Below are 26,586 nucleotides of genomic sequence, written 5' to 3'. Positions count from 1 at the left end.
GTAAAGTTAAACCCAAAATTCAAAGAAGTAACCTTGAACAATGTTGAGTTCCATTAACGATGTCCTTGCTGAAGTGTTTAGGGGGAAGTGTACTGAAGTCTGAAATTTACTTTGAAATGCATCTAGGAAAATAAGATAAGTGGGCCGATGGAGGTGTGGATAGATGGACAGATATGCTGTATAACAAGTATAGTGAAATGAGAACTGTAGGATCTGGGCAATGGGTATGTGTCTGTTTACTGTAAAATTCATTCAACTTTACTTTGTCTGAAAATGTTAATAATAAATAGTTGATAAAACAACAACTACCTCCCCCAGAATAAAATAAAACCTGCAACCAGCCAGGATCTCCCTCCCTCAATTTTTAAATAATTCCCAGGTCTGTTTATTTTTTAAATCAAGCAAAGGAAAAAAAAAATCTTGAAGATTCAAAGCAAAAAAACTGGCAATAACACTTTAATATAGATTTGTGGAACTCTGGTCCTTGTAGTCAGAACACACATTTATAAGCCATAAATAAAGCACGCGGAAACCATAAATTAATCAGACTCGAGACCTGAATTTCACCGTATCGAGAATGGGAATGCTTTTTTTTTTTTCTTTTTCTTGATCATTTACAACAGACCCTTACATCATTTTTTCTCTTTTTTAAACAATAGTACAACTCTGTTTTCTGTTAAAACTACAGTTTTACACTGAGTCACTCACAAAGTTTGTTTTTTTTTCTTTTTTGTTTTGTTTTTGTTTTTTGTTGCTTTTTTTTTTTGGTTTTTTTTTTTTTTTTAATAAAGTAAGACTTCCCTGCAATGACAGCAACGGAGAGAAACCACAACAACAAAAAGTCTGAATTCGCAGGTGCTTAAAGAAGCAGGCGTCTACACAGTAGTGGAAACTGAGGCTTTCCTTTTTCTCTTTTTTTGACTGTTTATCTTTTTTTCCCTTTCCCCCCTTATATATCATGATAGACATCAGTGTGGCCCATGTGAGGGAGGGAAGGGCTGCAGAGGGTGAGGGGAGACCTCTGTTCCGGGGGCGGGGGTGTGATGGGTCCTTCTCCCTCGTATCTTTCCAGCACCCCTTTCTCAGAGTCTCTACCCCATTTCCTGTCTCTCCCGTCTGGGTCTGGGCTAGCCAGGTCACGCCGTCTTCTTAAGAGGAGTTCATAATGGGCCTGGAGTACACCCCCTGGTAGTAGGAGGCGTCTGGGGCCAGGGTCGAGGCGTCCAGGCCCGCTTTGTTCGTGACCGGGCCCATGGCCAGGCTTCCCGGCATGGGGGACCCGTAGCCGGGGTAGTGCATCACCTGTTCGTAGGCCTTGAGGTCCATTTTGTGGGGCTGGTGGTGGTGATGGCTGTGGTGGTGTTGCTGCTCCGAGGACATGAGGTTGTTGATGGAGAAGGGGTGGTTGAAGGCGTAGTGGTGCTCCGGCTTCAGGTGGGCCTCTGGCGGCAGGCCCGGGTGATGCGGCGGGCCCAGCAGGTGGGCCGCGGCCTGCTGCTGCTGCCCTGGCGAGGGCGCCGGCTCCGCGGGGCTCAACGCCGCGGCCGGCGTCCCCTTCAGCTCCCCGAGGCCCCCTCGCTTGTGCTCCTGGCACGGGGAGGCGCTCGAGTGGGGCGATTCGGTGCCCGCCGGAGTCTCGGAGACCGGCCCGGCGGCCTCCCCGAGCTGACCCTGCGAGGCCTGGGCCCCGGCGGCCGCCTTCTTACCGCCGCCCGCGGCGCCCGCGGCCTCCTTCAGGGCCAGCTGCTTCTCGCACTTGAAGCGCTTCTGGCGGCGCAGGTAGCAGCCATTCTCGAACATGTTGCCCGAGTCGGGGTGCAGGGTCCAGAAGGAGCCCTTGCCGGGCTTGTCGGGCGAGCGGGGCACCTTGAGGAAGCAGTCGTTGAAGGAGAGCGAGTGGCGGATGGAGTTCTGCCAGCGTTGCTGGTTCTGCCGGTAGAAGGGGAAGAGGTCCATGATCCACTGGTAGATCTCGCTCAGCGTCAGCATCTTGTTGGGGCTCTGCTGAATGGCCATGGTGATGAGCGAAATGTACGAGTAGGGCGGCTTGGCGTGCGTGTAGCTGCGCCGGTAAGTCTTGGGGTCGCGCGCGCGGCTCAGGCCCGCCTGCCCGTACATGGGGCTCATGGAGTTCATGTTCGCGTAGGGTGCCAGGCCGCCCATGGCCCCGGCCGCCTGCCCCCCGAGCGGGCTCAGGCTCGGGCTCAGGTGCGGCCCCATGCCAGCCACGCCGGCCGCCCCGGCCGAGCCGCCCATGCCGGCCATGGCGCCCGCCCCGGGGGACATGCCGGCCAGGGACGGGCTCATGCCCGCGCCCACGTACGACGACATGTTCATGGAGCCGGCGCTCATGTTGCCCGAGCCGCTGCCCATGGCGGCCGCCGACATGCTCATGTACGTGTTCATGCCGTTCATCCCCAGGCCGGCGTTCATGTTGCTCACCGAGGAGTAGCCCTGAGGACAGAGCCCGGAGGGAGGCGCACAGCGTTAGCACCGCGGCTGAAGCGCGCCCGGCCTGACCCCCCCCCCCCCCCAGCCCACCGGGCCAGCCCAGGCCCCCGCCTCCAGGGAGGCCTCCGGGGAGTCCTGCCCTCGCCCGGCCCCGGCCCCGCGTCCGTTTCACCCGGAGCGCGCCGCGATCGCCCTCGGGGAGGTGGCGCGGGGGCCGCCGCTCTGCGCCCGTGGCCGCCTACTCGCCCTCCTGCGCCTCGCTCAGACTCTAAAACAGAGGTCCCCGGGAGCGCCCCAAGCCAGGCATCCCAAATGCAACTCCCCTCCGCAGAGTACCCCCGACTCTCACGTCAGCATACCGAGCAGGCGCCGCGGCCCCGGACGCCACCTCCGACCCTGGCCAGCGACCTGTGGGACAAGGCGCAGGGCGCCCGGCGGCCTCCCGCGGAGACGATCCCAGGGTCCTCGCCATTCAGCCTTCCTCCCGGGACCCCATTCTGGGCCCCAGGGGAACCGAAACGCGGTACCTGCGCGCAGTCTGGGGCCAGCCGGAGGCATTGAGTGGAGGGACAGGGAGGGGACCGCGAACAGAACTACACGCGGCTGGGCTCTGCAGCCACAAACTTTCTTTCTCTTTGTCGCCTAGTCCTGGACCGTTTTTCTCTACCTCAGCCCCCAACTCCTACCCACCTTCTCCACTCCAGCTCCCCACCCCCTCGCCGGCCGACCTCCCACCCCTCCCCAGCCGCGCGCTGCCAAACACAACTCTGTTAGGATAGTGCGTGGCTCGGCCACGAAGAGGATTTGGAGGCGCCGCAAGTCAATATTTGATCACAAAGTTAATATTATCTCAAGGCTAACAGTGTGTCGTATAAAAAAGAGACCCATTTGAGTCGAAGGAGGGTGGAAAAGGCGGCTGCCCGGAGCGGCTGGGGTGGGGGCCGGGGGCCGGCCAGGGCAGCGGTCCAGAGGTTGGGGCCGAGAGCGGACGCCGCCACCCCGCTTCCCCCGGCAAAGGCGAGTGCCTACCTCGGGCTCGGCATAGTAGCTGCTCCAGTCGGACGGCTCGTGCCCTTCCATCTTCACCGCTCCCAGCATACTGGAAGCCGAGTGCATGGCAGTTTAAAATTTAACAGCCCCAGCAAACGACCGGCAATCACCCCCCCACCCCCACCCTCCTTTCTAAAAAAAGTCAGCCAAGGCACCGTCCCCTCCCTCCCTCTCGCGCTCCCTCTCTCTCGGCTCCACTCCCTCTCTCCCTCGGCCGGTCGGAGGCAGTGGTTGGAAGTGGGCGGGAGGGGTGAGTCGTGGGAGGAGGGGGCCGAGGGTAGGAGGAGGCCCGGAGCCGATCCCCGCTGCCGCAGCGCCCGCCGCCCGCCGCCGCCGCCGCCGCGCTCGCGGGCTGCCCGGTGGAGGCCGAGGCTGGCAGTGCCGAGCTGCCGGGAGGCGGCGGGAAGCGCGCGGCGCGGGGGTGGGTGGGGGGGGGGTGGAGAAGAGGAGGAGGAGGAGGAGGAAGAGGAGGAGGTGGAGGTGGTGGAGGAGGAGGAGGGGGAGGGAGGAGGAGGAGGAGGTGTGGACCGCGCAGCGGACAAGTGCCGCAGTGACGTGGGCTGCTGGTGATATAGCGCGGCGCGCGGGCGCGGGCCTCCAATCCCCAGACCCGGGGCAGCCCATTTGAATAATCAGCTCACACCTGGGCGAGAGAGAGCCCCGGCCGGCGCCCAGCACCTGCCCTCGGCGCCCGCCCAGCTGCCCTGCGCCGCGCACGCGGAGCCCGGACTGGCGAGCGGGGCGGGTGGGCGCGTGGGCCCCCGGGTGCAGCCCCCTTTCGTCTGCGGGGCGTCCCCACGGGAGGAGGGACCCGGGAGGAGGCCACCCAGTGGAGCAGCCCAGGGCTCTGGCCCCGTCCCCGTCCCATAGAGCCGGGCGCCTGGCGCGCCTGTCCGAAGGCGCGTCCGGCTTCCGCGCCCGGTCTCCCCTCTGCAGAGCCTTATCAAAGCCGAATTTATTTATCCCGGATTTCTTAGTTCTCAGTGCTCATTCCCTGTCAAAACAACCAGCCGGTGACGGAGCCAATCTGCAAAGCGCTGTCGTATTTAGAAAAACTGTGTACACACCTTTAACTCGCCTGTTGCGGCTGCTGGGAGGCCCCTCCCGTTACAGTTAAGACCCGGAGCGGCTTCGGGAGGCGTGCTGGGCGCCGGGTCCCGCCTCCCCGGCTTTTTGCCTCCTCCGAGCCAGGCCTCCAGCGCCCGACGGGGCGGCTGGAGGGGAGGAGCCCCGTCCCACGGTCCGGGTGCCGGGCGCAGGGCGCGCGCGGCCCCGCCAGCTGCTGCGACGGTTGGGAGACTATTTGTCTCTGACAGTCAGGACGGCGTGTTTCAAGGTTACTTTTCAGTCACAACTGAGGTGCCCACAGCATTTCGTAACTAAAACAAACAGGGCAGGAGGTGGGGGACGAGGCGGGAGGAGAGAGGGGAATTAAGGAATCAATAATGGGGCATATGGAGTCCGCCTGGCTGTGGGCGGGGGTGTCTCTGACCTCTCTGCTTTCCTGTTTTATAAGAATTAGAAACCCCAGCAACCATATTCGTCCTTTTTATTTTCGATCCAGCTTCTGAGTTCAAATGATCACCTGTCCTGGGCCAGGTACCAAGACCTCAGTGAGCCAGACTGGGGAGGGGGCGGGGAGGCGGAATACTACAGGTGTTTGGAGGTGGACGCCCTTTCTTGGTTCTAAACCCCGGCTGGGCCTTGAGGATGCGGCCCTGCGCCCTCAACCCCAAAGAGAGAAAAAATAGGAAATAGTGGGTATCTGGCCCACCTGTCCAGAGTTATGGGTAATGGTGGCAGAAGACAGAAGCGAGGTGGCAGGCACGGAGCAGAGCAAGGGGAACGGAAGGCCGGGTGAGGGTCAGGCCAGAGGGCAGGGGGCGGAGCAGTAGGTGCAGGGGTACTCCCACCCCTTCCCTCTACTCCAGGTCTCTCGGGCCTGCAACGCTTTGAACTGAAGATGCAGGCGCGGCTGGTTTGACCAATTCTTAGTGAGAGCGTTAATGAACCCGCTGAGCGAGGGCCGGGGCAGGGTCCCCCACAGCCAAGGTCTGCTTCTCCCCGAAAGCCGTGCGCAGCGCAGAGTCCTCCCAGGAGGGGCAGGCCGGCCCGGTGCAGCCGGGAAGTGTGCTGGGTGTATGCACACGTAGTGTCGGTGTGCGCAGGGGAGCCGAGGGACCAGATCCCCGGGCATCTCTCGCCGGGTCCCCGAGCGCGGGTGGAAACTACTTGATCGCTCTCCCGAGGGCTGGGGAGAGAGGGTCCGCCCTGGCCTATTTTCCAAAGCTTTCTGCGCAGGCCGAGGGCAGAAACACACACGCGCGCGCGCACGCACAGACATACACACAGACACACCCTTCCTCCCCCCCGCGGGGCACTTCTCACATTCAGTAGGTCAGACAGACAAACCCGAGAAACAACGACAGACAGCTTTCTGGTGTGCGTGGGATTGAAAGCTCAGGAGTGTCCAGGTTAACCTAGTCTGTGCGTCTATGTGAGTGTCCACTCCCCTCTTTTTGCTCCTGGTGGAAAATGTGGTTCTAGAAATCTCGCCACGAGCAGGAGAGAGAGCGGCCCGGGGTAGGAGGGCGTGCCCCTCGTTGGCCCGGCCCCTGGTCACCGGCTTCCGCAGTGACAGGGCGCCCCCTGTCGGCAGCGCGGCCCCGGGACAGACCGGAGCCCTCACGGACCCCCGAGCCCCTAACCCCGCTATCTGGACGCCCGCGCCGTCCGCCGGCCTCTCCGAGTCTCCCCGAAAACGCCTCCCGGGGGCTGGCGTTTCTTCGGGGTCCCCGACGTTCTGCGCAAACCCAGGTTGGCCTCCGCCGCCTGCGGAGGCGCCGCGGGCTCGGGCGGAGCGGCCGCTGGGACCCTCCCCGGGAAGGGGAGCGCGGCCGGCGGATGCTGCGGGGAGCGCGAGCCCACGCCCCCGGCCCGCCGCCCTTCCCTGCGCGGAGGCCCGCCGAGGCGCCCCCGCCCCTGCACACGGTGCTCCTTCCCTTCCCGGCAGCTTTGGTTTCTAAAGGTTGATTCAGAGCGTCTGGCACGAGAGCCTCAGGCTGGAATGCTGTAAATTACTCCGGGAGCTTCTCTCCAGGAAAAAGTTCGCGGGTAACTCGGGCTGAAAACAGATGTTTCCCCTGATCCCCCCTTATTTGAAGCCCCACCTAGGGCTGAGACCTACAGCGATTTCCTTTGCCCGTGCCCCCTCTCTTTCCCGGCCTTCTCGTTCGGTGCTGCCGGGTTTGCGTTTAAAGCCGCCTTACGACCGATGACTGTGATTGGATTTAGCGCGTTGGTTTTATTCCGGTCGCTGGCCCAGCGGACTGACTCGGCCCAAATCTGGGCCTCCTTCGGTCTCCCTGCAATCTCCAGCAAAACTCCTTCCCCGGGGCTCTCCGTCATGTGAAACTAGCCCTTGAGGAAAGGGACATCAATAAACAGTACTCAACTTCCCTAACCGATGACCCACGAAATACCAAAGGGTGGGTGCGCTTTGGGCTGATCAATACTCCAGTTCCCGAAGGCCTTTCGAGAATAAATACCCAGGACAGGCCTTGCTTTAGGGCATTACTAGTCAGGTCTGCAGGTGAGGTTAAAACAGAGGAGACAGAGAAAGGTGATTTAGCAAAGTCTTGTGAAAATACACATTTTACCTTCAAATAACCTTTGGGTTGGCAGAAATCAGACACCCACACCTCCATTATTCACAAGGTGGAATTTTCAGGGTGCATCCCAAGTCTTACTAAAGAAGAGGCATACAGTTGTATCCAAGGTTGCAATTAACATTTCACTTTCCATGGGTTGTTATTTCTGAAATTATGTTTAAAAAAAAAAATCAAACTACTTGGCACTGAGCACTCAGATACTTTTTTTGCTGGCTTCCATAGTTCTTTGATGGCCAAAACCCTAGTTGTTTATGGGGAGGGCAATTGAAAAGATAATTAGTGAAGAATATCTTTCAAAGGAGATTTATGTGAAAAACATTAAAAAACCCACAAGAAAGTGATGTTGAATGTGATGTTAAAATTGAGAGGAAAGCAAGATACGGCATTGTAGGTTTATACACAGTAAGTTTATACACATGCATACAATCTACCACTCCTGGGCAAGATTCACAGGAAAAGATGGGAAATAAGTCATAATAAATAATGATAAGATGAGATAAATACGATGTTAGTAACCCTGGTTGTGTTTGGTGGTAGAATGATCTCTTCAGTCTACATTTTTTTCCTGCAGTATATTTGTGTCATTTTATATGATTATTATTTTATGATTACATTATTTTTATAATTTTAGGGTGAAATATAGAATAAGAATATTAGATCAGATGTCATGGAAACTTTAGCAAAATAACTCATACCATGTTCATTCAGTTCTCACACATGCAAGGCGATCAGGGAAGCCACCACTTCAAGGGAGCAAGGGTTTGAGTTCTGAAAACAAACCAGTACTATGTTCTCTGACCCGCATAAGAAAGACGACTGTGCCCTCCCTTGAGTTAAGGGAGGAAGAGAAGTGATATGCACGTCAACCCCAGGTGGTGGCTAGGATAGCCCGGTGTCGGGAGCAGGTGAGGCTCTGTCCTCAGGTCCTGTTGGATGAATTTGGCCCTCAGCTGTCTTTTTCTGTGCACGTAGAATTTGATGGCTCTTTGGAAGGTTGGTTGTGGTTATGGATTGTGCATCTTTTGTGGGCTTCCTCGACGGTCAGTCTGAGCAGTTGTCAACTCCACTCCCATCTGTGTGGGTCTGTGGAGAAGGTCGATGATCTGCCCATTCGGGTGCAGGGTCTGACAAATACTTCTGGCATATACTTGGCATCCTGTCCGTCATTCTTGACTTTTTAGCACGCTTCTGGTAAGTGGGACTCTTAGAGCAGGTAATTAAATTAAGTGGAAGGGATAAAAATAAAGAAACGACGACTTTGAGTGGAAATAATAACATGTCAACGTGAGTGAGAATAAACTCCTCTTTGAGGGATGCCTAAATTAGATGCATCTGCATTGGTGGCTCTGCGAGCTATTTCATACATTTGGATGTTATTCTTGGAGGGGAGCTGTTATTCGTGCCAAAAGGGCGAGCAGTAAACCTCACTGAGGACAGGAGTCATGGAGAGTCTGTCACAGACCTGAAGAATCGGACCCGGACATTCATTCTTAGGAACTCAGGAAGATAATTAAGAAGCGGCCCCATTAGATCTACAAGTTACTGATTAGTTACTTGGATGAACAAATATACTTTCAATAAGTATGAAAGGATGAAGCATAGACAGATGTGGAGATCAGAGGAGGTTAGCAAGGCCTGGAGTTTGAGTCTTAGGCTTGGGAAGCAGATGTTTTCTTCTTGCTTCCATCTCAAAGTGATACAGGGGCTCTGTGTAAGCAGAAAAGAATTAGACATAACTTGCTCTCATAGGAAGCAGTGACAGTGAAGAGTAGTTTATAGATTTTTGGTCCATTTAGCAACTATTTTAATGAGTACTTACTATATTCCAGATGGCGGAGATACCGCCCTGACCATGGTAGGCAAAGCCATGTGCTTGCAGAGGTTTCTCTGCAGTGTTTCCTTCTACTTACTCCTCTTCCTGCCTTCTTCTGCTACGGGTTCCAGCAGAACTTATTTTGCCTATGTCTTCAAGTCTCCTTTCAACGATGACCCAGGAATTTCCAAGGGCCAAAAACCCCATTCCAAAGGGCAGTCTACATCTCACCTGCTAGAATTAACCAACCTGCTAGCAGGGATGGACGCAAACCCAAGGTGAAGTGCACTGCCTGTGTTGACCCAGCATTGATGGGAGAGCCAAGGGTTGGGTCCTCTGAAGCAGTGGGCAGGATGCCAGCAGAATGGCAGGCCACTCCAGTCCCACTACCATTTGTAAACTCTCTAGAGTATCAGTTTTCCATCCTACAGGTACTAGGGGTGCTTCCGGCTCTGGGAAGGAGACAGAAGTCGGCAGCGAGGTGCTCCTGCCAGCTTGAGAGCGTGCCCCGTGTGTGTGAGAACCGCGGCAAGTGTGTGTAATACACGTGTCTGTATTCACTCTTTGCCTGCTTTGCTTCCAAAAGTCTTTCCAGAGGAAGGATTGTGGAGCTTCCTGAAAAGTGGGAGCTTCGTTTGACAGGGAGGGTTAGCATATTACAGCAACAGTGGCCCACTGGGGCTGGGGTAATTAACGGGCCCGGATCGGACCCGCCTAGCAAATTTTTATGTGCATAAAACCGCCCCTGGGGATCTTGTTAAAATGCAGATTTTTGGGGGGGAGAGAGGCTTGAGAGTTGGCATTCTAACAGGCTTCCAGATGATGGTGAGGCTGCTGGTCCGCTGACCACAGGTGAAATAGCCCCGCTTCCCTAACTCATCTTGCAGTCTGTCCTGAGCTCAGTGGTGAGACAGGCCTTGATGAAATGCAAAGCAAGTCCACCTTCACCTCCTGTGGATTCTCCCCTCCCACTCGCTCCCGGCCACACCGACCCTCCCCACAGCCAGAATGCATCTTCCCAGGGTTCAGAACGTGTCCGCAGCTTGGGGCGTGGAGAACGTGCTCTCAGCAGCGCCCCCCTCCCAGCCCCCACCTGGCATTGTCAGCTTCCCGCACCTCCCACAGCGCCTCTCCTGGGACCTCCCTGGTTGACCGGGCAGGACAGGGAACCTACAGCAATGATCAGTTGGTGACTTAGAAGCTGTCATTTTCCAAGCAAGGAAAAACGGCCTAAGCAAAGTTTCAGCTGCAATCACACTGCATCACAAACGCCCTCCAAGGCCCCTTAACTCTCCTCCTTAAGGGAGAGAGCCCGGAGGACCCGGGCTGATCCTGCCTCCCGACGAACCTGGCACGCTGGACTTGCCGACCTTTCCTAAACATCCCCGACCTCTTCACTGATCCCAGTGTGCATTTTTAAGAAGCAAAATAGATCCAAAAGAAGAGAAAGTGACAAGGAGATTCCTGTTTATTGAGTTTCAAATGGGGTTTGCATGTCCTCCTCCTGGAAAAGACCTGGGCCTCCTGGGAAGGTGACTGGGAATTTTCTTCCACAAGACGCTGACCCGATGCTGAACTGGCACTGCCTGCCGATGCCCAAGAAAAAGAACAAGACCAGGAGAAATGCAAGCTGAACCCGCAGACACACCAAAATTACCCCCACTCCCACGCTAGGAAACACTTTCTCTTGCTTTGCCACCCAAATATTTTCCAACATGTATAATAGGAAACGTTTGGAAAGTAAAATTTGAGTCTCAAAGATGAGAAGAATTTAAAAACTCAAGATGTTTCCTTAATGCTTATTCTATTTGCAATATGCGCCCATAATTAGCGCTCAGATCCTCTTTCCCTTGTGGGAATTTAAATGTCATTCGTTCTGAAAGGGCTCCTTCTTTCCAGGTAAGAACTGCTAAACAGGAGTAAAGAGGAAAAATTCTTCTTATTTCTACCATATTTATAAAAGCACATGGAAAAAATCAATGTAAACACAGTAAGAATTTTAGACCAAGTCCTTAATCTATGTTTGATTTTAAAGCAATGAGGACTGGGGGTGAAAAAGCTGGGGAGGACATTGTATTCAGCTGCTTTGAGATCCCTGGATGGAACTGGATATAAAATACAAACTTATTTTGTAGTTTCTTTCATGCCCAGCGGCTACATCACCCCATAGTTTGCCTCTGTCGGACTAAGGCATGGAAATACGTGATGCTGATTTTGGATGTATTGTTTTGCATCATATAACAAATGATCAGTGCTGTTTAATATTCTCCAGAGGAGTCTACATAAATAGATGTATACCTTGCAAAATCCTGAGAGTTTAGTTTTTCCCTTTAAGAGGAAACCTGGTAAATTCATTCCTGTAAGTCTTCAGAATAAAGTGCTAAGTAGATGCTAACGATGAGGACCATCTGGTCCTAGTGGGAGTTCTATGTCTCAGACCTGAGCCCTGCTCCCCAGTCTTTGTAGTTACATAGAAATTGAAAGAAGGCTTTTTTCTCCTTCCCTGTTTCCTTTATTCTTTTCTCCTTTTTATGTTGAATTTAGAAATACAGGTACAGAATTTTTTTTATGTTAATTCCTCGGGTTTACTGCCCCCCAAGTGACCAGGATCTTTGTGGTGGGAGAGGTAATATTTGCATCAGACTTCATGGTTCTCCAAAACCTCTCTCAGGTGGGAGTTCCCTTTGTCCCTTGAGAATGGGAGTGAGATGTTGAGGGCTTGCCTCAGACCACCCAGCCCTTCCATCCCAATCCAGGCCCTCTGACCCAAACCTTGACCTGTTTCCACATTACAATGTTCTCTGATGGAGAAGTCATGAGAAGCATGGGAAAAAGGAAAATGCTCACAGGTGGAGTTTTCAGTTACTGGTACCAAGTGTGTGTGTGTGTGTGTGTGTGTGTGTGTGTGGTTTATCTACAATATGCCCAAGATCGTAACTCTTAAAGAATAAGGTTAAATAAACAATAACCCAACTTAATTGTGGAATATTATGGAGCTGTTATAAAGCTGATATAAATCTCTCTGAAATCATATAGAAAGTATATCTACTTTATGATGAAGGGCTAAACAGTCACTGGATATGGGTAATTTGATTTAATTTCTGTAAAGGTAATTCTGACTCTATGTGCAGAAAAGTTTTGAAGGTTGCACACAAGGCTGTTAACAATTACACCCCCAGAAATTGGGACTTGGAAGGCTTGGGAGAAGACTTGCACTTTCCACTTTATGTTTTCCTCATTTTTTTACAATTATTTCTTCTGTTTTTGTCATTAAATAATATTAAATCACCAAACATTGAAAAGTGTGGTCTTTGCCACTGGATAGCCGACGGGCTGCACACAAATATCTCTGCTCCTCATGAATTGAACATGCACTTTTCTGCATCTTGGTTTGGAGAAGATGAGCCAGTCTGCTGGAGAAGCAAAGATTGTATTTGCAAGCAGAGAATCAAACTGAGAACACCCACAGCCCAGGAGAGTTAGGTAGGAAAAATAAACCACTAAGATTTAATAAATCTGTCCTAATTTAAAAAATAAAAAAGTGGACGTCCCAGGGCAGACTTAAAGAACCGGTTAGGACTTAAAGCTATGGGTCTTAATTGCTTATGGTCCTCAGGAAGGGAAAGGATTGAAATGGAGCTCTCTGTGGTTTAGCTTAATTAATATTTATGACTGCAGAAGAAAATTAAATAAGGCAAACGGTGTAATTTTAAACAGCCTGTGGTCACGGTTAGCAGGACTCACAACAGATTCAGACGCAGGAAGAGAGAGTGCTGCGCGAATGGTGCGTGATTTCAGTTTTCTTCCACTCCATGTGCCCCTGCAACCTTACCCATTTTTTTATGCTGTGGGGACCTCCAGTACTGACATCTTGGAATGCTACTACCTGGTTCACTTATCTTTTTTGCATGTTTTGTCGTTGTGACTGATTATCTGAAAGAATATTTTCTTTCTTGGAGGGATGGGGATTATGTCCAAGGATGTTAGCTCTGGAACCGTCTACAGTGGCCCCTCTGGGCATTTCTGGGGTGTGTATCTGCCACTTATTGATTCTTTCCATGGTTTGATGATTTGAGTTTTTCTATCTTGGTATCTGAGAGTTGATGAGATAGCACAGTTTCCCCTAATGGGGTATCCGAAAGTTGGTTCAACTTCTACGTACTGACAAATGTTTACTGGATGGATGGATGGATAGTTGGATGGATGGAAGAACAAAAGACAGATGCTATGCAACTCTGATTGAAAAACTCATAGTTTACCCTTGAAGACTGGTGTTGGAGGGATAAAATCAGGTTATGACAAATTCTGGGTGAGTGCTTTTCAAACTCCAGTTGATGGCTCTTCAGTGTGTTGTGACAGCAATTTATTTCATTGAAATTATCATTAAATAAAGGAAAGGAATAGAACAGAATCTCTCTGTGCATCTCACCTAGAAAAGTCATGTGTGGTTCTGAAAAACCTGTTTTTGTGATAAACGTGTGTGTATCTGCAGCAGGATGGAAAATGTATTCCCTACTGTGGGTTCTCTCCAAAAAGCCTGAAAGACTGAGTACACTGGGACTGAGGACTCCTTAGCAAAAAAGCTTCAGATTTCCCATCTGAAATGGAGACAACAGCAAACGCCATGGACTGGGTGAGGATGAAATGTGTTGAGGCACTGGATGGTGGCTTAGCTGGGCGCCTGGTGTATTGAGAATGTCTGATCAGTGTTACCTTCCCTCCCTGCATCCTCAGCATCACACCGGAGGAAATCCCAACACTACCTAGAGAACTGCGTGATGCTACGTTTTAGTTTGTCCTCTCAACTCTAACCAAATCAACCCTCTTAAAAGACAGCTAAACCTGCTCAAAATGACACCACATATTTGGAAAGATCATTCTCATCTCTCTGGATGAGGTCAGAGCTGTGCTGAGCTCTGGGTCAAGGACTGCTCCAGAATTAGCAAAACTGTTCTACCCACTTGCTACTCTTCTTAGGAAAGAGCTGGACCTTAGCTTCAATTCCATGGCTTTCCCTCCCTTTGAAGGTTAAACTCAGCATTTTATTTTTGTGCTGACGGTAACTCCCAACCCCTCCCTATTTCCAATTCTTTCTAAACCTTCTACCACATGCTAAAACCATCCCTCTTCCCCTTCCCCACCCCGTCCTCTTCCTGAAGTGATTTGGTCCAGAAAACCCCAGCATCCAAATGTTTTTGCAACTCCCCTCTTCACCCTTCCCAGCTCACCACTCCTCTTTCTGATTCCCTTTCTGTTCCCTTAACATTCTCCTTACTCCCCTTCTTTCCCACCCACAAAGCCGTCTTACACCCAGTGATGTTCTCCTGGTGACCCAAAGCTGGCAGAAGCCTCCTTCATCTTTCCAGAAGGTTCCTCAGCTGCCGGAACCAGCCTGCTATCCTTCTCCCGCTAGGTGCTTCAGACCAACCTGGGGTACCTGCTCTGGGGTGGAATGTTTGCTAAGTGTCACCCATTAGATTAAAAAACAAAACAAAACCCTCCCTCCACTTGGACTTATTTCAGGTAACTTGGAAAGTTTAATTCTCTTAAGTGGACCAATGTAGCCACCTGTTCCATAAGAAAGTGGAAACCTTGCTCTTAGTGATGGGAAATTCCCCCCTTTTCCGTGGGACATGGTGAGTTTGCAAACTTTGCTATTATAATGAGTACTGCAGTGAATCTTCTTGTTCATGTCTGTGCGTGAGCATGCCCATGTTTCTTTAGTGCCTGGGGGGTCTGGAGAGATCCACATCATACCCTACAGAGGTCATCTCTGGGGAGGAAAGGGGGTGTGCTGGGGTGAGGGCATGTTAAAGGGGACTTTGTCATTATCTGTCATGTTGCAATTTTTTTGCAAAGAGAATGCATCTACGTGTTATTTTTATATTTAAGTTACGCTAAAATATTTCCAAGAGCACCAACGAATTCCAACACTAGCAATTGTCATCAAGAGGTTAGTCAAGCACCTCCTTGCTCTGAGCCTCTTTCCGCTGGGGTGCAGCCAATGGTCGCAGTGATGGGACTGATCCTCCCTTGCAAGTGACCTCAGGGATTAGGAATTCTGTGTTCCCGAAGCTCCCGATGTGACCTTCATTCTTCTCAATTCCTGCCACACTTGTGACAGGATGTGTAAATCAAACTTGGTCTTAGCTCTCACTTAAAGGCACATTTGTCCCTGTTCCTGGAGCAGCTCAGCCAATATGCATCCAATAAACATTTATGAATTCCCCCACCTGCCCCATGGGTTCAGGGCTCACGGGGCATCACGGATATCTTCAAGGAGTTCCCAGGGTCGGGAGCGGACCAGAAATCAACACAATGCAGTGTGCTAGTGCATCCCAGAGAGCAGCAATCCGCCTTCCCTGGGATGGGAAGGTCCGTGCCTCCTGCCCAGAGGGCGATATTAGGTCCTACCTGAAGGAAGAGGACAAACTCTCCAGGCTGAAAGGGACCCAGGGCTCCCCTAGTGGAAGCAAATGCCAGTGCAAGGGCGTGGACCTGATCCAGCTGCCAGGCTGGGGAAGCCACAGCCTGGGGGAGGCCGTGAGCTGCAGGGGGACAGAGGATGGGTGTCACCGAGGGCTTGGAGTGGCAGTTCTTCTGACAGTGTGGAGGGAAGTGAGGCTGGACCCAGGATCACCACTCAGCTGGCTCTGGTCCAGGGAGGGCTGGTTGGCTGCTGGGAGTGACAACCACAGGCCACTTCAGCCCCTCGGGTTTCCTGGGCTTCAGAGCTCACGGCCCTTGCTGGGTTGGCCCACATTCCATCCTGATGGATGAGATCTCAGCCCCACTCCAGAGAGTTCTGAGGGCCGCACTAGCTCCCGGGCTCCCCATGGGGTCCAGCAAGTCTGCTTTGGGGCCACGTGGAAGCTTAACTTGCCCCCCAGCCCGTGCCCACCTCATCCCACCCTGCTGGCTCTGCCAGGCATTGAGCCCACCAATTCCCCATGAATGTGGCACAGGGTAAACTCGACCTAGAGGCTGCCTCGGGGAGCCCGGATGAACAACCGCTTAGGAGCTGGCAGCACCCATCCGGGTGGGGAGACTGCCCAGTGATGGAGATGGCCTAGTGCTACCTCTGGCCTCTGATGGTGTTTCTAGAAAACTCCTAACTGACACAGACAGGAAAGCATCAGGTGACATGAAACTACAGAACTGGGGGTCAAAATATCTCTGTCTTAGTTTCCATTTCCCCCAGAATTAGAGCCAAGGGTTCAAGTGCAAGCTGGCCCTTGGCTCAGGAAATACTGGAAAAGGATTGGGGTCATGAGACCAGGAAGGGAAGGCAGCCGATAAGGGGCCTGTGGTGAAGCCAGTTCCTACTGTGGGCAACTGGGGCTTCACCTGCAGCGGCCTCCAAAGCCAGAGGAGAACCTGTACCTCAGACGCCTCCCTGGGAGTGGGAGGGAGCAGAGAGGTCTGTGCCCCAACTCCTGCAGCTGCTGATTGACGGCTGCTGCTGGGGTCTTAACCCTCCAGGCAGTTCCTGTCCTGTGCGGGGAAGGTGGAATCCTGCTGCCAGAAAGCTGCCTGCGGATCCTGGCAAATGCAAGGAGGGTTTAGGGGGAATATTCAGTGTCCTGACATCATCCCTGTAAGTTCCAGTGTCTCCATTTCCTACTGGCTCAGTCCCCCTGAGCCTCAGCCTCTCAGTCATCAAACTGGGGTAATGATGATAAAGGCTTCACAATCATGTGAACTTTAAGTGTGACTTTGCTTTAGTTCTCAAATGATATCGTTAAGAATGAATGGGCTTCCCTGGTGGCGCAGTGGTTGAGAGTCTGCCTGCCAATGCAGGGGACACGGGTTCGAGCCCTGGTCTGGGAAGATCCCACATGCCACGGAGCAACTAGGCCCGTGAGCCACAACTACTGAGCCTGCGCGTCTGGAGCCTGTGCTCCGCAACAAGAGAGGCCGCGACAGTGAGAGGCCCGCGCACCGCGATGAAGAGTGGCCCCCGCTTGCCACAACTAGAGAAAGCCCTGGCACAGAAACGGAGACCCAACACCGCCAAAATTAAAAAAATAAAAAAAATAAATAAAAAGTAACATTAAAAAAAAAAAAAAAAGAATGAGTGACATTACACGGCGTGGAGATGGCCATGTAATGATATTAATAGTTGTCATCACATGCCCTGGGCCCAGCACCGCCTTCCCAAGTGTGGGGAGGCCACAAGTCCCCTCCGAGGTCTTCAAGATGGAATCCACCTTCCAAATGTGAATTTTCAGAGGCACGTGTAGTTAGCCCCCTACATTCACCCACCGAAAGTTATGCTCTGCCAACTCCCTCTAGAACTATCAAAGGGGCCACTCAGAAAAGTGTTTCAGAATCCAGGCATGCTATTTCCACACTTTTTAGAGCCAACATCTGAGGACAGGGTTGAAGGGGGTTGAGGGTCCTCCTGCGTCCACGGCAGCGCTTGCTGCAGCACAAGGAAGGCAGATAGAAATGCCCAGTTTGAGCAGAAACCTTCTAAAACCGTGCATTTCCAATGCTCAGTGGTGAAAGAGTCAGCTGAAGTATTGAGTAAAGGTGAACTTTGTTCCCTGTTAAGTAGAAGGTAAACTGTTGCCTTGCTCCTAGTTTCCTGGTGAGATGATTCACTTGCAGTGAATGGGGACTCATGATAACATTATATCATCATGGAAAATCCTCACCGTAAAGGCGGATCTCTAGCTGCTCCTTAAGCCCCAGAGACCAGAAAGTACAATACACTGGGCTCAAACAGAGCAGAGGTCACAAAGGAAAGCCCTTATAATTCGACCCTAAGCACTTTTGTGCAAAAAACCCAGGACGGTGATGATTCCCACCATGTGTGAGAAGGGACATCCCATTTTCGGGGTTATTTCTACAGAGTACTGATGGAATTTCTCCCATCCTTGTAAGAACTCTCACTCCCTGAGCCTCGGATTTACTTTTAACAGAAAGCCTTTGATTAGATCCCCATGAAGTTAATGGGACCTTAAATCAGTGACAAGACCCTTCCAAATTTATCTGCAAATACCACCTCTCTTTGTTTTTATCACTGTCCCAATGGTCCTTCCTATAATTGAGTTTTATGTTCTAGACATTAATCATTTTAATTTTTAAATCTAGATGGCAATGGGACAACTTCGCATTTCCTAATCTTGTTTTAGGCAGTACCGAATAGAGCCTTCACTGCCTCTGATTTAAAAAAAAAATCGACACATACACACAAACTTGAGATGTTTCAGACTTTATGATCTGAGCATAAAAAGAAAGGGCTGAGCCTTTGATTCATATTCTATTCAACCACGGGTACACCACTGCTGGAGGGATTTGCATGTTTAAAGCAGTGTGCAGAAGAACAACCCACATAATGAATTCTCCGGGGGTCTTGGTGGAGGAATTGGTATTCAGCCCCATCGCCTCAGTGTCTGCCTTGTCTGCCGCGGGGTCTGTGTTCTCCGCGCGCGCTGATTGGGCACCAGTGCCCAGCAGCAGCCAATCATAAGGCGTCGGAGGGAGGCCTACATCTCGGCAGGACTTGGACTTGGGAAGGCCGGGAGGGATGAGTTGAATGGCCAGAGCGTCCACGAACGTGGGCAGGGTGTGTGTGCGCAGGAGTCGAGGCATGTGTGGGGGGGGGTTGGTTCCTTCTCCTAAACAATCTCTTGATCAGGAAGCCCCCTCTTTCCTAGGGTTTGAAAACCTAGAGGCATCCTTTCTTGAGTTGATGTAGGCAATTGCACGGTTCATCTCTTTTTCTGGTGGGAGAATGTGCTGGAAAATGGGCTGAGAAGGTACCTTTAGCTGTCAGATTGGTAGAAACTTCATTAAAATGTTCCACGGTCTGTGCTAAAACTGCGGTGGATCCTCAATACCTGGAATAGCTATGGTTGAGGTTATTTAAAATTTTACAAGAAAAGGCGAAGGCACACCACCAGGGCACATTGAAACCACTGTTTCTGAAAGGGTTGTGTGAGAAGGAGCCGGAATGGTGGCCGGGAAAAACCTCAGTTTTGCTTTAGCTCAGTCTTACTCATCACCTTTTCTCTGCAACTGTGTTAACATGGGGGCAGGACCTTCTGTCAGTCACCACCTTTGAAGTCTGGAGATCCCTCCTCTCTGTCCTCATCACACACACACACCCCCCCTCCACCCCCCGCCCGGGCTCTGCCAGGGGCTGCTCCTTCCCTGGGACTTCTCATCCAGTCTAACAGATGGTCTAGACCAAAGGTTTTCATGGGATGAGAGAGAAATGGATGATAGTATTTGATAAGAGCATGACCTTTAGAATCCAGACCTTGACTTGAGTCTCTGATTCAGCCCCCTCAGAGCTGGGTAACCTTGGTGAGGTTACTGACCCTCTGTAAGTCTGTTTCTTCATCTCTGAAAGAAGGTAGTGGGTGTTCCTTCCTCTCAGCGTGGTGGGGACCATGCCTGTCACCCAGCGGTGACTCACAGGGAGGTATTATTCATGACCTATGAAAATACAGTACGATTTCTCTCCATGGTGGCTACTGCTTGCTGTGGGAACAGCTAAATGGATTTTCACTGAATTTGGAAGTGGTCTGACTTCCAGCACTGCATGGTGCCTGAAGACCTCCCTTTGGGGAGCTCTGGGAGGTGATGTTACCCAGGGCGGCTGCAGCCCGGCCTTGCATCTCCCACACTGCCCACCTCTTCAGCCAGGTGTCTGTTCCAGGTGGAGCAAAGAGAGACAAGGTTGACGCTTCCTCCAGGAAAACTGAACTCCCAACCAGTTGTTATGATGCCCTGATCCTCTGCATCTTCCTCCTCCTCTTCCTCCTCCTCCTCATCATTATAGGAGAAAATTCTCATGTTTGAAGTTGATATCTTGGAGGGTATCCTATTCTCCCACAGAAGGTGACATAGAAGACAGGACTGGTCTAACCCAAGGCAAGAATTTCTAATTTTTGTCCTGGTTATTTCTAAAACCAGGGAAATAAGTGTTTACCAGCACTGTCCTTCCCAGCAGCTTGGGGAAGACAGTGGGCATAGACTCAAATGACCTAGCTTTGCCCACAGCTCTGTCTCTTGGAAGCTGGGTGACCCTGAGTGAGCTGGTTAAGCCCCAGGAGCTTAACCTTTAAAACGGGGTGAGGACATGCATGTGATCAGAGACTATGAAGGTGACCCGAGATCGTGGGGGGCGGGGGAGGGGTGAAGGCTCTGCTCCATGACCTGATGTCCAGGGATACAGGGAGGTGCAAGCTGAAAGGGTCTGAGGACTCCTCTCATAAACCAGTTACTGGTTTTGGGGGACATGGAGTGGGTTTGGCTCCTCCTAAGGGCTTGTTTCTTCTTTACAAGTGTTCGCATTTACTCATAACGTCTAGGACAAACCCCCATTATTGAAAATACGGAACCAATGCCTTCTTTGGCCCCTTCTTTGGCCAATCATGCTCCTTTTGTTCCATCTGCTATGAAAGTGAACCCATGAGAGAAGGGTTAGGAGTGTTTTCTAGACCCCTGCTGCTTAAACTTTACTGTGCACACGAGTCACGGGGTGGGCGTAGGGGGGTAGGGGAGAGGCGGATTCTGCTTCAGAAGGTCCCCGGGGGCCTGAAATTCTGTGCTTCTGACAAGCTCCCAGGCAAAACCAATGCACCATCCCAGAACCGGTCTTTGAGAATAAAATGGTCATTGACCTGCTCTAAGGCTCAAAGTTCTCTTTCTTGAGTCCATAGCAAGGAAATAATTTTGAAAACCAAGTCTGGGGGAAAGAGAAAAAGATATTTGAAACCCTAGAATCTTCCTTTACATGTCAGGAGTGAGGATGGACAGATTCAGACCCTAAAGCTCTATCATGAGCCATGGCCAAGGGAGGTTGCAGGATACAGTGTAAAACCACTGCCCAGCGAAGAGCGAGCCCCTCGCCCGCCCGCCCCACCGCCAAGAGGCTCAGAGGGAGAGGAGTACTGGGCAGGGCCCAGCTGTTCCTCCTGAGGCAGAGTCCCTGGATGAGGGACGGGTATGGAAACAGCTGGAAGAGGTTTCTCTGAGACTCTGAAGGCATCTGGGATCGCGTACCCTTTTCCAGCCTGGGAGGGCAGCAGTAGAGCCGGAAGGAAGGAAGCGGGTTAGGGGTGGAGAGGCCTGACGCGGTGTTCTGAGTCCTTCTCACCTCCCTCCGTCGGGGGAGGGGGGCCAGGCCCTCCTGCAGGCTGTGGAGGTGCGGGGGCCCAGAGTCACCCAGGGACAGATCCATCGTGCCTGCCGGGCTGCCAGGTGACCGCAAAGTGTTTGGTGGGGAAGGTCAAGCTGACGCTGAAGGTGAGCGTGGCCGGGACTCAGAGGCTCTGCAGCCCCCCCAAAGGTGAGAGTCCGCTGTGTGTGGACCAGGTGCGTGCTGTGCAGGCCCCCCAGCACAGTTCCCCCAAGAACCAGGCAAGGCCAGCGCTGGGCAATGGCACCAAAGAAGCAGAGTATCTTTCACTTGGGATCAGTCAGACCGAGAGGGGAGCTCGCTCTTTATTTGTTTGTTTGTTTGTTTATTTTTGGCCGTGTTGGGTCTTCGTTGCTGCATGTGGGCTTTCTCTAGTTGTGGCGAGCGGGGGCTACTCTTTGTTGCGGTGCGCGGGCTTCTCATTGTGGTGGCTTCTCTTGTTGTGGAGCATGGGCTCTAGGCGCGAGGGCTTCAGTAGTTGTGGCTCACGGGCTCTAGAGCGCAGGCTCAGTAGTTGTGGCGCACGGGCTTAGTTGCTCCGCGGCATGTGGGATCTTTCCAGACCAGGGCTCGAACCCGTGTCCCCTGCATTGGCAGGCGGATTCTTAACCAGTGCACCACCAGGAAAGTCCCTGGGGGAGCACTTAATCCTGGGGGCAGAGGCTCTCCCTTGCTGGTTTGGGGAAGTAAGTTGCCATTTCTGAGCCCGCCTATGGAGACGGCCACGTGCCAAGGGACTGCAGTTCCTGGGGGCAGCTGTGGTCTAAGCTGGAGGTGGGGCGGCTGGGACAGTTCTAGAGTTGGTCCAGGGTGGACGGGGTGAGCGGGAGACTTTGGGGAGGCCTCCTTCTGAACCTTCGCAGCAGCCCCAGAGGTCAGCTGGTGAGGCCGGGACCGGTCCGGTTTTGGGAGGTCTGTGGGGTATTAGAAGTCCGGACCCACCCGGGGACTCCTCAGGCCTGTTCTTTCTAGATAAGCAGGGCCCACAGCATCCACTTCCTGGTCAATTCTTGGTAACTCTGTAGTTGGATGTCCACACCTTTTCCATGTGGTCCTTACATTTGGGGCTGCTAATGCCCACCTTAGGCTCTGGGGAGTGTCTTTGGGCTCAGGCCCGAGCTAATCAGCCCACTTTACCCCCCAGACACAGGTACCAGTCCAGGGGTGGGCTCTGCACCCCATGTGAGCCTCAGGAGATACGTGCTGAGAGCATCTGGAAAAAGCGATGCTTTGCTCTTCTGAGAAACGATCCCCGCCCTCTCTCGTGGATGCAAGGGAAGAATTGTCATTGTGAGAATTTCTGGGAGCTGTTGGCAGCCCTGCATGAAACTGCCCACTCAGTGTAAGACAAGAAAAGCAGAATGAACCCATGGTCTTTTCGTTCTTACTGTACTCCTGAATCACACAAACTGGAAGCTTTTCTCCCTCTGGACCTCGAGGGATGTGATCCCTGCAGCCCATTCTGGTGTGAGCCAGAGGGGTTCTGCTTGGGGGTGGCCTTTCCCAGTAAGGGCTTAGTTAGGTTTGCTAAACTGCTAGCATAGTAGAACTTTAGTGGTAGACTGAATGGCTTTTTGCCCTGTTTGCACCATTCAAAGACCTCATAGCCCAGCAGACCTCACCAATGCTGGTAAATTTCCCTCAAACTATTGTCAAATAAAAATGTTTGTTTCCAATTTGCAAAATGTCTCTATTCTAACAGTCTGGGAGGCTTACGGCAAAGAAGCATTTTTTTCTCCTAAAACTATCTACACCAAGATTACAACAATTATAAGGATTACTAAAAAGAAAAAGTCCCGAAACTTTGGGGATTGGGTTTTGCATTTGCAAAATGATTTGCAGCCAGACCAGCCAGGTAGCACTTCATGAAAATCAAGAAGTTAGGTTTTGAATATCTAGGTCACTTTCTTCCCAGCAACCAAATCCAAAGTAAAGTCAACTTTCTAGCTGTCTAGACTCAATCGGACTAAATTATCAGGTTAGCTCTCCTTCAAGTGCTAAGTAATTGTGATTAAGAGCAGATGCAGCTGAGTAATTGTGATAAAAGTATGTGCAGCTGGGATGCAGTCCTACTGAATTAACTTAATTCTCTAAATCAATCAGTTTTTTGTTTTTTGTTTTTGTTTTTTTTGCCCCAGAAGCTCCTTAATTCAGTTGTCCTGTCCTGCGGCCACCTTCTGTAGTTGGCAAAGTTGGCTCCTCCACCCTAAATAACTCCAAACCTGTGGCATTGGATTTGGGCTGGTTTGAAATGGCAGTACTTTCCCACCCGTTTCTTCATTCAGGATTTCTTTCCTTCAAAGGATGCTTGTGTTTTCCATGTCTGCTTCCTCTGCTTGTATGAATCTAAAATGAATCTGAACTAAAAGTACTTGTTGAGTGGTTATGCCCCCAACTGTAATTTGGAGTCAAGGTATGAATATTTTATACTCAAAGAGTCACTGAAAATTTATAGGAGGGTTTTTTAAAAAATAAATGAATACACTCATTTTTGTTGGCACAGGTAGACTATAGCTGGGGGAAAACAAAAATACAGGACAAGTCCTCAGTCATTAGTCTTTAAAAAATGAATCTGGATCTGTGTTTATGGATGATCAGGGAGTAAGTGCTGTGAGTACATAGTGTCCTTTGGAGGATAGAAATCCCAGGATGAAGGAGAGCTGGGTAGGAAACAAACACAAAAGCCACCCACACACTCCAATCTTGTCTCGAACCCACCCAGATTCCCAAGGTGCCTTTCCAGAAGGTCTTCTTCATGCCCTGGCAGAAACTAGGTGTCGGGCAGGGGAGTCAGTAATTCAGATGTTTGTGGCTTCCTTTCGCTGCAAAAATAGATTTAAAAAATAATCCAGTCTTTGGTCAGGTCTCTTCCAAGACGGGGAGACCTGACAGCCCCTGTGCGTTGGCTATTGCTGCTGCCCTGAGCCCGCAGCTTTGTGAGCTCATGAGCTGCTTCAAAGCTGTTGAACACAGTTGAAAGAGAATATTAATACATGTTAACTGAGCCTGTGAGGTTGATTCTCTTAATAACGTCTCTTGGTTTACAGGGAGGGTCCTGTTAAGTGATTTTCTTTAGATTTAAAGAACTAGGGAGTAGAGAGAAACTGTTTGGGCTCTTTGAACCTTCAAACATGACCACATTGAGGACATTGATTACCCAACAAATGTCAGTCTCCTTTCTGAGACTTCTGAAGAAGGATAGTCGTCTGACACTCATCAAGGGCTCAAAATGCGTTTTCTTTGTGCCTGATGCACAGTGCTTCTCTGATCACATCCCAGTCTTACCCTAAACAAAGTATGTGGCAATTTAGAGGAAAAAAAAAAGACATTTCTAAACTTTGATGGGGCGGCTGACAAGATCATGACCCCTTGTGGGTGTTCGGTAAGCTGCTCTTTAGTAAATCTTAAATGGCCACACTTCTCTCTTCTTTCCCTCCCTCCCTAAGGGTTTCATTCCTAATGTCTAACCTCTATTCTGGATCCAGGATCCTGGATCCTTTAAGTAGTTTCAACCTGTGAGGAGTTTGTAAATGTTCAGATCTATGCAATGCAAAAAAACAAAAAAACCCCAAAAAAACCCCAAAAGACAAAAATCCTAGATACCATTTTTACTATTAAGTTGGCAAAGGTTTTTAATTTGTTAACGTGTAGCATTGGCCAAGGTGTAGCTAAAGATGGGTATTTTTAGATTGAGTATGAGAGTAAAATGGGTGCAGCCTTTGAGGATGGATTGGCATCACCTTCTACCCCACAATTTGTCTTCTAGTTCTTTATCCTCCAGCAATAGAAATGAGCAGAGGTTTACACATTGCATTTGTTTTGATAGCAACAACTTCTGTGCTAATCAACAGGAGACCCATCACATAAACTAAGGTATAGTCACACCAAGGAATATTATGCAGCTGTGTAAAAGGATAAGTTAATTGGATCATGGAGTCATTGAGAGCTCTCCAAGACATAGTGCTTGAAAAAAAGCAAGGGGCAGAACAGTATGTATAGTTTAATCCCTTTTGTATAAGAAAAGTGTACATGTGCATTATACACGTGCAGAAAATTTCTGAAGGGACAGAAAAGAATTGTAATGACTGATACTCTCTTAGGTATGGAACTGGGGGCCTGAGAGGAGAAGAGGGAGAATTTACCTTTTGTTTTATATCCTTTTGTATTACTTAAAAAAATCATGATGTCTGCATTGTTTTAATTAAGCTTGTTTAGTTTTTAAAATAAGCACATAAATCCAGCTGTGGCGGTGAGTCTACATCTCCTGCATCAATCCAGACCATTTTCTGTTTACCACCACTGATGCTCCCACCCTCATCCCAGTTTCTCTGCCAGCCTCTTTGTGGCCACGTCTGTACTCAGCTCTTCCCTGTCCAAATATAGGAGTGCAATAAATGCTCCGGGAAATGCCTAGGGGCTGGTTGAGCCCCTGACTTCTTTATTCCCAAATGATGTTCCCCTGGGTTCTCTCAACCCAGGTCCTGACAACCTCCATGAATGCCATGGTATTCATTTTCATAATAAATTACCACAAACATAGTAGCCCAACATGATGCCCACTTATTATCTCACTGTTTCTGTGGTCAGGATTCCAGCACAGCTCAGCTGACCCCGTACTTTGGCTGAGTTCCCACAAGGCTGAGTTCAAGGCGTTGACTGAGGCTGTGATCTTATCTCAAGGCTCAACCTGGGAAGACTCCCCTTCTAAGCTCATGAGGTTGTTGACAGGATTTGGTTCTTTGCCACCTATTGGGCTGGGGGCCTCGGTTTCTGGCTGGTGGTTGGCTGGAGGCTGTCTTGGGTCCCTTGCTTCACCAAAGCCAGTGAGGGAGATAAGGTTTCCCATGCCACTCTCGTTAGGAAGTCATGGCCGCGATGACTCACTGCTCATCTGTTGGTCAGAAGCAAGTCACAGGTCCTGCCCACACTCAGGGGGAGAGGAATTAGGCAAGGGCACGAACACCAGGAGGTGGGGCCACTGGGGACCACAGTAAAGTCCCCTCCCGTTGTGAACTTGTATGAGTGACATTCAGGTAGCCAGAAGGCGCTCCATCAGAAATGTCTTATAACCACTGATGATTTTTCCTTACAGTCGCCTAACCTTTCCAGTTACTTACAACTTCCCAGGGTCTTTCTAGACCACTTTCCACCCCACCTGTGCTCGTGCTCATCCCCGTATTTCCTTTTTGTCTGGCTTTACCCAATGATGTCAGACTGTATTGAAAGATTAAGTCCCCTCTTTCCTCATTTGTGTCCCCATCTCTAGTCCCGAGGGTTGGAGGAAAATGACTTGGGATCAATGGGGACCGGGATATGTAGCAACTAGTGAGTGATCCTGGCTCCTCTGGGCTCTGGTTCCGGCCACCCAGTCATGGTGAGCCTGCTGCACCCCTGCTGTGATGCTCACTCCATGTCACATTTCTCCTTGGTTTTCTTCATAAGAG

The 26,586-nt window shown here is 51.0% G+C and overlaps 1 protein-coding gene across 1 annotated transcript; it reads right to left on the bottom strand.

Moving 5' to 3' along the window:
* Nucleotides 1-1,149: 1,149 nt before the first annotated feature.
* FOXA2 (forkhead box A2) lies at nucleotides 1,150-3,567 on the bottom strand. Its single transcript, XM_061208921.1, has 2 exons — nucleotides 3,481-3,567; nucleotides 1,150-2,454 (listed from the first exon to the last, which is right to left on the bottom strand). The coding sequence occupies exons 1-2, from the start codon at nucleotides 3,565-3,567 to the stop codon at nucleotides 1,150-1,152; spliced, it is 1,392 nt and encodes a 463-aa protein (XP_061064904.1).
* Nucleotides 3,568-26,586: the final 23,019 nt, after the last annotated feature.

This window comes from Eubalaena glacialis, chromosome 13 (genome assembly GCF_028564815.1).
Source record: "Eubalaena glacialis isolate mEubGla1 chromosome 13, mEubGla1.1.hap2.+ XY, whole genome shotgun sequence".
Classification (NCBI taxonomy): Eukaryota; Metazoa; Chordata; class Mammalia; order Artiodactyla; family Balaenidae; genus Eubalaena; species Eubalaena glacialis.
This window is presented reverse-complemented; position numbering and strand designations above follow the sequence as displayed.